Source organism: Alligator mississippiensis, chromosome 3, assembly GCF_030867095.1.
Source record: "Alligator mississippiensis isolate rAllMis1 chromosome 3, rAllMis1, whole genome shotgun sequence".
Classification (NCBI taxonomy): domain Eukaryota; kingdom Metazoa; phylum Chordata; order Crocodylia; family Alligatoridae; genus Alligator; species Alligator mississippiensis.
The window spans coordinates 113012492-113026346 of NC_081826.1; the positions used below are offsets into that span (position 1 = coordinate 113012492).

At 36.8% G+C, this 13855-nt stretch overlaps 1 protein-coding gene across 1 annotated transcript in view; it reads left to right on the forward strand.

Moving 5' to 3' along the window:
- CTDP1 (CTD phosphatase subunit 1) overlaps positions 1-13855 on the forward strand; it is a 187743-nt gene that overhangs the window by 62286 nt on the left and 111602 nt on the right. The window contains exon 11 of the mRNA XM_014606698.3: positions 8058-8223. Within this exon, the coding sequence (XP_014462184.2) occupies positions 8058-8223 (166 nt within the window). The remainder of the gene's footprint in view (positions 1-8057; positions 8224-13855) is intronic.

Genomic DNA, 13855 nt, shown 5'->3' on the forward strand with positions numbered 1-13855 from the left:
AATAACTATGGAAAATTTAAAAATCTATCAAGATTACCATTAAACATTTTGGCTTACACTTAAGTAAACTAACGGGTCTTTTCCCTGTAAGTTTTCTACTTCTCTTTCTTGTTTTCTTTTTAACTGTTTTTATTCAGGTAAATGAAAACAAAATTCCAACACTGGAGTAGTATATGGGAATTGTATGAGTTTGGAGTTTTAACATATTTACAAAAGAAATAATATATAATAATTTATAGTACTTATCGATCTATATAGTACAGATGGCATAGATATCTATCTATATATATATTATAATCACCAGCCAGTAAGCCTGTGTCTGTAGCCAGATTGCCTGGCTATTCATGAATGTTATAGTTGCATATATAAAATGTGTGCATCTAAAAGCAGTTCTGTTAGATATATATATAAAAAAACTGCCTTCACCTCTTTATAATATAAAAAAGTAAGAAATAAAGTATACCCACATTGTTTAGTCTACTTAATATACCTGCAGTACTCTTAGTGTTTGTGCATTTGTTCATACATTCTTGCTCGGAAACTTTATTTATCAAAGCCCCGCTCACTCTCTCCCCCCCTGCCCCCCTTGGAATTTACCCAGTCCAATTTACCTCCCATTTGGATCCCCAAATGATCCTTATTTTTGTACCCATTACCCCTTTCTTAAAATGTGGAGTTCACCCTTACCCTCAGATAGATAGTTAATCCCTCTGCACCTGGGTAGTGAATTTTCTCTTCCTGGAAGCTTCCTAACTCCCATCCTAGGGAAGTTTATGATACTATATCATAATGAGTCAGATACTGTTTTCTGAAGGGATTTATGTAGAGCCTTGTTTTAGGCCTTTCCTCAGTCTCTTCCCATGTTGCGCTGTCCATCTCCTGCTCTTCCCACTATCTCCCCCCGCCCCCCCCCTTCCATTTTTCTTTCTTTCCCTCATACTGTTATTCAGTCCCACTTGAACCCTCTTGAATACCTCCCCTAGTTTTATGTCTTCTCCCAGTCTACTTATCCTGGTACTTGGGTAACTTCTTTCTCTTGGGCTTAAGAGTTTGCCTTTCTGTATTGTATTGTTGCTTTTCGAAGTCTGTCAGTCTCTGGGACGGGAAGTAGTGGGAGGAATGGGGGGCAAGGGGTGGGGTTCAAGCCATTTGACTATCCTATTTACTGTCTGCTACTCCTTGTCCCACTGCAGTGGTGGAGAGGATGAGATATGGACAACCGTCAAATAATTAGATTCTAAACATGGAAAATTATAACATTTATAACTTTTTTTCCCATGTATAGAATCTGATTATTGGAAGGTCACCTTAAATTCAAATTTGTCTTGGATCAGGTAAATGGAGTATCCTTATGGATCTCCCCTGCTTCTTCCGGGAGTCCTTATTCTCAAGCTTTCTTTCACAGTTTTCTGTAGTTTTAATTTTCTCTCAAAGCTCCTCTTCTCTTGTTTTTTCTCCTCTTTCTTTTCCATTTTTAATCATTTTTATTTTATTTTGCAGATCTATTGCTAAGTGCAAGTTTCCCTCCATCTCTATGTCCAGGTCTGTGACTGTTCCCAATTTCTTTCATCTCTGCCTTGATTTTTATCAAACTGTGTCTCCATAAAGGATTTTAAAGCTCTGATTTCTGAGAATAACTCACCAAAGCCCTGTCTGGTTAACGTGGCTGTTTTGTGTTTTTCCTTCTCTGCTCTGTATTCTCTTGAAGCAACCATCTTTGATTCTACAGATCCTTGAGCAGTTCTAAATGAAGATCTTCCAGTGAGTTTCTTCTGGGGAGAAGTAGCTTTTCAAATGCCTTGCATGGGATTGGCACTCTACAAATAGGGGAGTCAGGGATCAGCAAATTTGTGGATTGTGCAGTCTCTCCTATAGAGGGCTAGCTTAGGCAGCCATCTGCTCTGTTGTTGTCTTATGACCCTCTCCCCCCCTTTCTTCTTCTTGGCACTCATTTCTCCAACTGGCCTTCATATCTGATGCTTGTTCAGAGTGGTCCATTCAGTGTCTGGGCAGTGTGTTTTGAAGAATCATTTGAAGGTTCAGAGTTGCAAAGTCATGAATTTTTTTTTTAATCCTGGCCGTCAGCAGTTCTTTGCATCTCAAGCAAGTTTTCTGTCTCCCTGTTAGTAAAATGGGTATACTTTTCATATCGGAGGGAAGATACCTTACTGAGTTCATCTTGATATGTGTCAGCAGTCAGTGTGGTAGAGGCGATTATCTTTTATTAGACCAACTAGACAGTTGCAAAAAAAAGTCTTTATTTGCAAGCTTTTGGGCACACGCACCCTTCCTCAGGCATAGAAGAATGCAAAGGGTGTAAAAGTTTCTCCTAGGTAGAAATGAAAATTCATATTGTACAGGAGAGCTGGAGTGTGATGTAAGTTCTTCTTGCTGAAAAAGTTCATTTTATGCAAATTAGGCTCAGGTAAAAGTTAGAGCAGTCGATTTACCTCAAAGGTGTCTGATGGCAAGCGGAATCTTGAATTTTGCTGCTTTCTTGGTAAGATGTTTCGTATCTCCATATGTGTAGAACTTGGTTATCGTGGTGATGAGTGTTGTCACAAGTACCAGAAGGGAAAGAACAATTCTGCTATCACAGCAGTGTTTGAGTAATGTAGGGCAGTGGTTCTCAACCTTTTCTGTACCAGGACCCATTTGTAAACAGTGGCCAGCCCCAGCCCCGCAGTATGTGGGGCAGAGGGTAGGTGTAAGGCATGGAGGGCTTCAAGTAGCCCCTTGCAGGGTGGTACTCTGCCAGCCTGCAAGGGAAATACCAGTTCCCCACTTTTTCCATTAACAGGAGAATCCATTTTTAAAGTCTGTTCGCGACTCTTTCATATATTCTTGTGACCCACTTTTGGGTCGCGACTCACGGGTTGAGAAACACTGGTGTAGGGTAAATGTGGCATGGGGCTACTGTTGAATGAGCTAAATACAACAACTGGATAAAGTCATCAACGTGAAAATAGGTTAGCTGATAACTGCCACAATCTCTTTAAACATATCCCCGTTATTATGCTTTTTATTTGATAAGTAACTAGCCTGCTAGCCCTTCATCTTACAAAGACAAACTTCCCAGCGTAAATGAATCCAGGAGGCAATAGAGAGATGGGACATACTTTAGGTCAGGGCTGGCCAGCCCATGGCGTGTATGCCATGGGACGCCTCATGTGTGGAATATGGAAGGTCGGGGAGGGCGCAGGCAGCACAGCTGCAGATAGGATGGGGAATAAAAAATGGAGCAGCAGCTTGGGCAGGGGAACAGGATCAAAGTGGTACTCAGGAAGGGTGTAGCGCTTAACTTGTGGCACACCTGCCAAAAAGGTTGGCCTCAACTGCTTTAGGTTAACTCATGCACTTAATTCTGCTCCTAAAATTTGGTTTGTGCCTTTAAACATTCAGAGGAACATTCAGAACCATATGTAGTGGGTTCTTTTCTGGTTGTACTAGCCTCAGGTAATAGAATAAGACAACTTGGAGTCTGTCTCTGATTCACCTGATGCTGTGGCTTTCTCTGAAAATCGAATCTTCTGTTACCATCCTGAGAACTCATTTAAGGTGATTATGAATTTATAGTAGCAATGGCCTTAGGTTCTTAATAATTACAAGAACAGATCTAATACTTTTTAGAGCATATTACAAGGTTTCTTATTTTAAATATAATATTTATAACGAAGTGGGTTCTGAGGCTCCCTAAATTGAACCTGAAATAACAGAGTAGTACCCATTTTTATTTTGATGCAATTAAGCATGTTTTGTCTTGATTAATCTAGTAAAAATCAAAAATTAAAAAAGAGACCTAGTGTCTACACACATTTGTACTGGAACAACTGAGTATAAATGACATGCTTAATTCTTTCAGTTTGCTGTATATGACAAGTCCAGTGTGCTGGCAGTGCATTCATGCCTCTGAGACTTGTGGGAACACTTGCTTCCTGTCCTGATCACCATAGTCTAATAAAAAGATGGATGTACCAGCATGTTCCATGCTCAGTATAATGGAAGCTTCCAGGAGTATACCGATTGTTAGTGAGAGCTGGTCCCTGCAGTAAAAGTAAGGATATTTCTAGTAGAGATTAGTAAAAATTCTTTTTTTTTAAAATAGCATACGTACAAGGAAGCATCTTGACAATTTGCAGCTTAATGGGGAGATGTTTTAAAGATATTCAGCAAACATTACAGTATAAGTTAACAGACTAGAATTATAACTATTCTTAAGATGAATTAATTAAATGTTGTCTGAAAGGAGAATTGCAGATGGCATCTTAGGCTAAAATAAAGCAAAAATAATATGGAAAGTTTTATGCTAGAGAACACTAATAACACAGTAACAGACAAGGGTAGATGAGTTTGAAAAAAAATTGGGTATAATTTACATGTAAAAAGTTAAAAGTAGCACTTTTGCTTTTAAGTGACACTGAGAGGCACCAAATATTTTTGTTTGCTGAGGTACAAGTTACATGAGTATTTATGGTGAAAATAAGTGCTTTGGAGCTCATTTAGAATGGTAATTCATTTGTAAAACAGGTTTTTGTTTACGTGCTGTGTGCAGTTTTTGCTTTTGAAGCTGTATCTGTTGTCATTACACACAATTTTTTTTAGTTATTATTTTAAAGTATTCTTTTGTTATAAAGACTAACTCAAGTCATATGTAAAAGAATGTGCTACGCAGTCCATCTTTGAACTGAATGAAGAGAATTAACAAATCAACCCTTGGCTTCTTTCTGTTTTGTGGGGTGGGGAAAGGGCAACATGTATATTTTAGTTTTGCTGACATAAGCATTTACAGTTAGCTTAACACAGATGAACATTCCCGTGGAAGTTAGTGGGGTTGTAGACACGTGAACACAGTCTGAACCAAAAATACAAATCTATCACCTCTTAGGAAGCATTGGTGTTACTAGCTATTTGGGTGAATATTTAGAATTTACACTTCTTTGCAGCAGTCTCCTGCCATTGCTCCTAATGATTACTAATTTAAAGGGGTAAAAGCTATTAATGAATACATTAATTACCTTCATTTTTAAGTTCTTATACTGCTATATGTAGCAGCGTAGAAGGATAATGTGTCACTTTCACAGATGTGTGCCCTTTTCCTATCCAAATAATGCACATGTGTGGAACAAGATATTCATTTGCTGAAAATGTGCTCCTGAAATGAATCTGAGCAGACTTCAGTAACATCTCCGCTGTGTTTTAATTTTTCTTTGGCACAAGAAGTGATAGAAACTGTAAAGATTCAAAAGTATGTCTAATAAAATATTTTATCATCCATTAAGAGTCTGAAAGCTCTTGTGTTTTTGTCCTGTCTTTTGGTATGACTGCACTGTCACAGTTGTTAGCTACAGCAGTGAATTAAGATGGACTATATTGGTAAAAAGTTGATAGTGTTGAGCAGTCTCTCTCTCAATATATAATATCATTTAATATGTAATTCTAACATATAATATACCCTATATAATATTTATATGCAATATATAGAATACATATATAAATATATTACTTTGTGTATAAGAAGCAGTATATATCATTCTGATAGAAAATAGAAAAGTAAAAAACTCCCGGAGCTATATAAAGGGGCCAAATAAACTTTCTTAGGCCACTTTGAGAATCTCAGTTTATGCAAATACATAAGAAGTTGCATGTGTGAGAGAGAGAAGATAATTATTCCATTTTTACTGACTATATATGCCCTGCTTCCACTGCCCCATTGGGTCTCAGTGGGCCTATGAATGAGACACCTTTACATACTTTGTTACATAGAATATGTACATATGAACTATATATTTTATAGTGTGTGTATGTAAATGTATGTTCAGTAAATGAAGATTTTAGAGTAAGCATACATGATTGAGAGTGTAGATAAAGATCCATTTCTGTACTGTCTCATTTCAGGAACATAGACTATTCCTTTTTGCTATTTTTTTTTGAGCGTGGAGACAATTTTAAGAGTTTGCTTTTAATATTTCTGGTGATAGTCTTCTCTGAAGATGAGGGTTACTTTTTCCAAATGATGCTTTCTATTGGGTACAAAATTGGAACCAAGTGAAAGAAAACTGTAAAAATGACAGTATAATTCTGGTATGAAATGGTCCTTGCCTATACCACCATTTGGTATGTAAATGCTGTTCCTTTTTAAATCAACTGGTATGGTAAAAAAAGAGTAAAAAAGCTAAGCAGAAGAAAAAAGACTTCTGTCTGTGGTTAATCAGAGCTAAGAAATTGTCCTTAAAGAAACGGCCTAATTTTATAAACTGTAAAGATAATGGTCATGCTTGTCCACCTGCTTGCTATATGTCCTATGCCTGTCTTGTTTTTGCCGTTCTCCCTTTTTTTTCTGAAAGAAGGGTTTGTAAAGGATATAAATAGCATTGATGTTTTTTGCCTTGGCTATGTTATTTTATTGAAAAAAATTGTGAGCAGCCATGTATACTGAAAACAATGCCTTTGGGGTGTTGTGGAATTCTGCATTTTTTCCCCTTCTCATAAGTTTAAATTTTCTCAAAGTGCAGTTTCACCGAAGAATGTTTTTGGGGTTTTTTAAGTGTGCACCTGGCAAAGAAGGGAGAAATACTTGAGTGAAAAAAGCTTCAATGGCAAATCATTATAGAAAAGTAAAAACTCTCAAGGCTATGTAAATAAGCCAGATAAGCTGTCTTAAACCACTTTAGGAATCGTGACATATGCAAATGTATCAAATTTTGAAAATATGAAAAAGGAAAGCTAACAATGATTTGATATTACTCTAGATCTCCCAAGCTTCACATTTATTGTTGTAATATTTAGCTGGCCTAACACAATTGTATTGTTTAACTTTCATCTCTGCAGGAGATACCAGAGAAAGCCCCTAGTTTGAAGTTAGGGCTGACTTTCTTTTATTGTCTGGAAAAACAAGTGTCTCCTTTCCCTAAACATAATCATGAAGGATAGTTGTCTGTCTGTCTCTGTCCCTCCAAAAAGCCAAATTTATTAAATCCATCTAACTTTCCACAGTTAGCAGCATGTTATCAGCTTGAAACGCCTAATCATATAAGACAAGTAGGCAATCAGAAATTTGCAAATAGTAAAGATTTTTTTTCCCTTTGGCTGGTATAAGGGATATAGCTGTAGATAGCATATCATAACCAGGTTATAGTTGGGATCCCAAATTGCTGTTACAGAGTTGGGGAACTTTGAGTTGGGTGTTCTTAGACTGCTATAACCTTGTACCAGAGAAGGAGTCTGGTTCAGAATCATCGCCGTATTTAACTTAATGGCAGTTTTTAATTCTTTATGGAAAGCCTAATCATTTGGCTCGCAGAAACCAGAAGATCCCACAGCTTCTTGGTGAGCTTGCATTACTCTAAAAAAATGCATAGCTTTAAGAGGTGTGGGTAGTCCCTTCTGTTCCTGTTTGTGCCTGTAGTTCTTCCATTTTGGCTTGTTGGATTTTTCCTGTTGTGAATAATTTCACAGGTGTCTAATCCATAGCAGTGTGTTTATCCAGTTGATTTTTCAGTAATTTACAACATTTCCTTCTCATTTCATTTTGTAACTTTTCCATATACTGGTGAAGTTCATTTAAACTAATGAAGTACTAAAATTAAGGAAAACTTTTATTTTAATGTATTGATAAGCTGGAAAAAAAGTTTCTGTGGTTTTTGGAGCTTGTTCAGACTCGGCATCAATGAGTCCTTGTAACCAGGCTTTGTCCATACTATTGTAAGCCTCTTATGATCTGCGATCACAAACGATGCAAGCATTAGCTGCCATAATGAGAGAGCTTTTCATGGATTGGGAATATAAAATTTACTGGGTTCAAAGATAAGTTATGAAGAGACTATATATGCAAATATAGTATCAGCTTATGAAGCACACAGGCAAAGGAGGACAAAGATGATTTAGTCAACTTTTAAATACTCAGCCTGGGTTGCCCTGCTAAAAAAAAGCATGGCTGTGCTTAAGTGAAATGGTAGACTTTCAGTAACCGTACCTTCCTAGTAGAATTTGATTCAGTCTTATGAAATTTTGCAGTTGAAACTAATTTTTCTTATGTGAGACCTCCTGGAATTTTACAGAGTTGTTCAACCACATCAACAGCAGTTGTTTGACGAAGAAGAGTTGCCAGCAAGTGAGACGGAAGAGCAGCCGGGTCCATCCAAACGGAAACGCCAGCCAAGTATGTCCGAAACAATGCCACTGTACACACTATGTAAAGAGGATTTAGAGAGTATGGATAAAGAGGTGAGCTAACATAATTGTGCCAGGATTCTAATCTTATAGTCAAGTTGCTCAGTTATCTGTAACGGTATTTAATATTGTTAACTGATGTGTATGTTATCTGATTTTGCATGCAGCTAGGTGATAGTGAAAGACAAGCTTCTGTAATATGAAACAGAACCATTTTTGGTCTGCTAAGTTTCTATCCAACATGCCATTATGCAAACTTAACTGAAACCATGCTAAATACTCGTTTGTGCAAGTAGACTTATAAAACACCGCGGCAGAGGAAATTTAGATTGGCAGTTAGGAAGAACTTTGACTATGAGGATGGTCAGGCATTGGCAAAGGCTACCTAGAGAAGTTATAGAATCTTCATCCTCAGACATTTTCAAGAGGCATGTTCAGCAGACACTTGGCTGGAATGGTTTAGTCAGAGGTGAACCTACCTTGAGCAGGGGGCTGGACTAGATTCTCATAAGATCCCTTCTAGCCCTGCTTTCCTATGATTTTGTGGTATTGATATAATTTTGGTATAGAAATGCATGAAATCTGAAAGATGATACAGGCTAGCAGTGTAAATACTGTTGTCAACTTAAATGAAGTTCTACGTAGACCTGTAAAACACTGATATTTTTACTACTTATATTAATACATGCTCTTTTAGAATGACCCATAGCTTTTTCAACCTTTTATAATTTACATTAAATAATGCCTACCTAAAGGAGATGTGGCTGAAATAAAGGTATTATGTTTCAGGAAGAGTTGCATATATTTTGTTTCCTTAAATGTTAAGTAAGGGTAAAATTGATTCTAAAATTTGAGACCTCATTTGAACTAAGGATGGAAGTTGATGGTCTTTGGAAGGTGGGTGGGGAAAATGCTTTGTAAATGTTCCTTAAGATACTTACTTCAGAGACTTGTTGAAGGGAGAAGTGAGTTATAAATATTGACGACAGTTAATCTACATTTTGTTAAGTGCTAGATTTACTTTGGCATCTAATTTCTGTTTAGATGTTACTATACCTATTTTAGCTTGGGCTTAATTTCTTGAATTTGCATTTTTGTGTGTTTGCTGATTACTCTGTAGAATGGATATTCCTCAAAGTGTCATTTCATTAAGTTATTACATTAATTAGGAAATAAAATAACTACCATTACAGTTGCATATTGAATTTTCCAGGTAAGGATTTTGTTAGAATTTAAGGTGTCAATACTTGACCTAAAGATCGTAATTCATGAAAAGTGCTGAGAGAAACACTACTTTTGACTTAATATTTTTCACGTTCTTGTGTTTGTCTCACAAAGTGAGCCATAATCATACTGCATTAAGATAGCTTTTTTGCCATAGTAACTGGGACTTGTATTTTCAGTTCTGGTCATGGGATCAGCTGATGACTTTCTAGAGATGGATGTCATTTTCCATGAAGCTTGGGCAGCAGTCTGTCACTAGTCTGTCTGTAACTAGGTCACTGTTTTACCTTCCAATCCAATATGTAAAATTAACCATTTCAGTACATCTCATTTGTTTGTTGGTTCTTCCAAGGGATCAGTATCTTTTCATTTGTAGTACCGTAGCACCTAGGAACCCTCCTCGTGGACCCAAAATCCCATTGTCAAGGTACTGTATAGACCCGTAACAAAGACCATCCTTGTTTCAAAGAGCTTTTACATTCTTAATAAAAAAAAAAAAGGGGGGGGGCAACCAAATAGATGCAAACGCATGGGGTCTTTTGAAGGAGGCAGCAAGGCATTGTTGATTTAATGCGCTAAGCTATGGTCTCAACATTATCAGCAGTTGGGTTGTTGCCATTTGTCACAGAAAAACAACATTTTTAAAAGGGTTTTAAAAGAGGGTAAAATATAAGTTATTTCTGTGTTTATGGCAGCTCCTCCATTGTATGAAAAGCACAATGAGAGAGTATGAAGGTGCTTGTTTGAGTATTTAGCAAGTGAACATGGAAAATGCCAAGCAGGGAATTGGCATCCTGATAGTGAAGGAGAGATGGCAGATCAGATGAGAATGGATCTGCAGGAGCATAAAAGTGAAGAAAAGTTTTGGAGTTTTTTTGGTTTTGTTTTTTTTTTTTTTTTTGGTTTTTTATCCTTCAGATTGTTTAAGAAGGCAACTTCAAAATTAGGTCAGATGAGCAGGAAGAAATAAATGGTCACTTTGGATAGGCAAGTGCCAATATTTCCTTTAAATGACTGATTGTACATCAAATCACAATGAGCTGGTTATGCTCTTAAAAATAATGTGATTTGATGTATGATCAGAAAAATTTTAAGGAAACGTTGGCACTTACCTATCCAAAGTGGCCACTTATTTCTTCTTGTGTTACTTAGTCCTTCAAGCCCATAGTATTCATAATGGATTTTCTGGGTTCAGGGTGATTTGACTTTTTTTTTTTTTAATGTACAGTTCTTTTCTCCACATCAAATTGAATTTGGGGTTGAATTTGGAACTATGATTTTGTGAGGACTGCTGTAAAGGTATTGTAGTAGTTATTATGAACAATTTAAATTGATTATACTGATAGAATAATATAAGGGAAATTGCTGTATAATTTTCTATAATGATTCAAAGTCACTGGCTTAATGTCTGAAGGTTTTCAAGTGCCCTGAGATGACAAGTGCCTATAATTAACTCTGCCATGTTAAATTACAAAGTTGCAAGTGACAGACTAATTGAAAGTTTAAAACTTTAAAGTTTTTTCTTTTGTGGATTTTGTTTGTTTAGTTCTGAAATAAAATGAATTCTAGTAGTCTAGATGGCTTTACAAGCAAATAAGTTTTTTGCAATTTCCCCTTCAATGTCTTTGCTTACCTAACATAGCAATCATGGCGCTGAAATAAGAGTAATCAGCTAAAAATGATTATCAGGGTTTGAAAAACATTTTTTCTGTGCAATTCTTTAGATTGTTTGTTTTTTTCCATTTTTTTAAATTGTTTTTTAGATTTTATTTGTTGCTTCTGAAAGATCTCTGGCAGTAACAGAAGATGAATGCTATTAGAAAAATGTAAGAGATCTGTAAACATAACAATTCAAAACATTATAACATTAGTGTTATGGGAAAGAGAAGATACTAATTTCCAAAAAATATTTATCCCCTGAAAAAAAATGTTTATAACTTCTGAACCAACCACCTGTCTTTCAGGGTTATAGACTGCTGAAAACAAGAGTATCTCGCTTACCTGGCTTATCATTAAATGAGTCAAACACGTTGTTTTGATTCTTATTTTCAAAGTCCTCCATGATGACAAGATAACTAAAGACCCTTCTCTGTGCAATTGAGCCCTCCAGTGGTTTTTCGATTTTAATTAAAACAGTGGGGCTTTCGGCTTCAAGAGTGAACTGAATGCTTTATTAATTGACCAGATACCTGGAATCTGGTCACAGAAGAGATTAAGATGAAATTGAATTTTAGTGCCTTCCACATAAATGCAAAATACACCTCTTGAGAGTAGATGCTGGATTCTGATAGAGAGAGAATGATAATAATGCAAAACAAGTTAAAGTAATTTTACAACTGCAAAACCACTGTGATGATTTAATAATCTGACCTTCTGTTTAACAGGTAACTGATTCCTGTCATGGAAGGAGCTTTCAGTTTCTCTCAACTTTTTTTCCCCAGGAATCAGCGTACCATTTTATTTTGATCAAAATAAAATCTTTCTAGCTAGTACACAAGTGCAAAATGCCAATAGAAAACAATTCGGCATGAAGAATGCCTTTAATTGGCAGCAAGTCTATTAGTCACATCTGTGGCTCATAATGGAAAGTACCATTGCATATTAAGCAACAGTGATGCAGGATATCTCGTGGTTCTTCATTGTTCTTTGGGGCTATTTCAGGTAGCAAAAGGATAACCTGTCCAGGTGTTCCTTGCCTGTCTATTGAGCAACATAGCAGCTGTGCTGGTAGTTTGTCATGTGAATACTACTTTACTCAAAATCAATCTGAGGCCACCAATTTGCTTCACATAAGCCAATAATCAGCCTGCGAATAGTAACTTCAGATTATTACAAGCTTGGTTGGAATCATCTCGTGACCTTAAGCTCTGAAAGTCTACCTTGTCGCATTGCCAGTTCCAGGAACCATCTGTTCTTCTTTTTTGTTAATGAATCTTAAATTGGGATGGTATTGTTGGTTTGTTTACATCCTTATGCAATAGCATCAGCTGTCAGTATTTCTTTTGGAAAAACATTAGTCAATTGGTGCTGCAGAGAGACTGCCAGATTACAAATATGATGTACATCATCCATTACTACTATAAAAAGTCAGTTGCTTTTAAAATTTTATTGACAGAATGCTGAGGGAATCCAAGACAATTCAAAGAATGCTTCTTAGAATTTTTTCTTTCTGAATTGTCTAGTGCACGAGTGGCCAACCTGCAGCATGAGTGCCACAAATGGCACAGGCAACCTAGCTGACTGGGGAGGGGATGCAGCAGCAGATAGGGCAGGGAGCAGAAAACAGAGCAGCAAATGAGGCAAGGGGCACAGGGCAGGAAGCAGAAAGCAGAGCAGCCAATCAGGCAGGGGAAGGGAATGGGAGTGGTACACTGGGAGAATCCATGTCTAACTTGACATGCCTGCCAAAAAGGTTGGCCTCCTTTTGAACTAGTTTTATATCTTGCTAGGAACCTAGAACATTTTTACACATGCTCCAGGGCTGTGGGAGGGGGCAGAAAACACTTTAATTACAGTGGCTCTGAGAACCACTTGAATTAAAGCGGCCTTGGCATCTCGTGTATTAGTGTCCCTGCACTTCAAAATGGCAGTAGGGGCACTTTAACAAATCTCATTTGACGAGCTTTAGTTAAGAGTGTCCCCGCTGCTGTTTTGAAGAGTGAGGGTGCTAACACATGAGATGGAGGCTGTGGAGCACAATAATTACCACGCTCCAGCAGACTCGATTAATGGAGTCTGTTCCAATGTGCTGTAATTACAGTGCATCAGAGTAGCCTCCCAGCTCATCTCAGCTCTTGACACACCCCTGTTTCTTAAACTTGGAGCTGTTCTTCCTTTTAGCAACCTTGTATTACATTGCAGATTTAATGAGTAAATTATTTCAAGTATATGTTTCTGTTCAAACCTTATCTTATAATGAAAGAAGTTGCCATAGGTGGCTTCTGACTTGTTACATTCATTTAGTCTCTTATCTTATACAACTTTATAGTTAAAAATTGCATTGGAATTCTGTAGTGTGAAGTTGTGCCTGAATTTACTGCTTTAACTAGTGTTATGTGACAACCCACATGGATAATCTTGATTTTTAGTACTGTTCTCTGGAGAAAAGAACACTTTAAAAATTATTAAAAGTGGTTAAAATGCCCAGTCCCTTATTGTGATCTGATAGAGAATAGTGCGCAGAGAAAAGGGTGTACAATTTACCAATGACTGTGCATGGTATAAAAAGGCTAGACGTTGGAAATAATGCAACATTTCCCTTTTTGAGATCTTTGGCATAGTCTATCCATGTTTAATATTTCTAATGTTCAGTAGTTTATCCAGAAGTTTCAAATAGCTTGTACTTATGCAAATACATTGTATATGAGTTTAAAAGGATTGTTTTCCATTTAAAATATAGTCTTGCTAATTTGCATTGACTGAAATCCCTTGTAAATTATTACGTTTTGTGAAATAACATGCA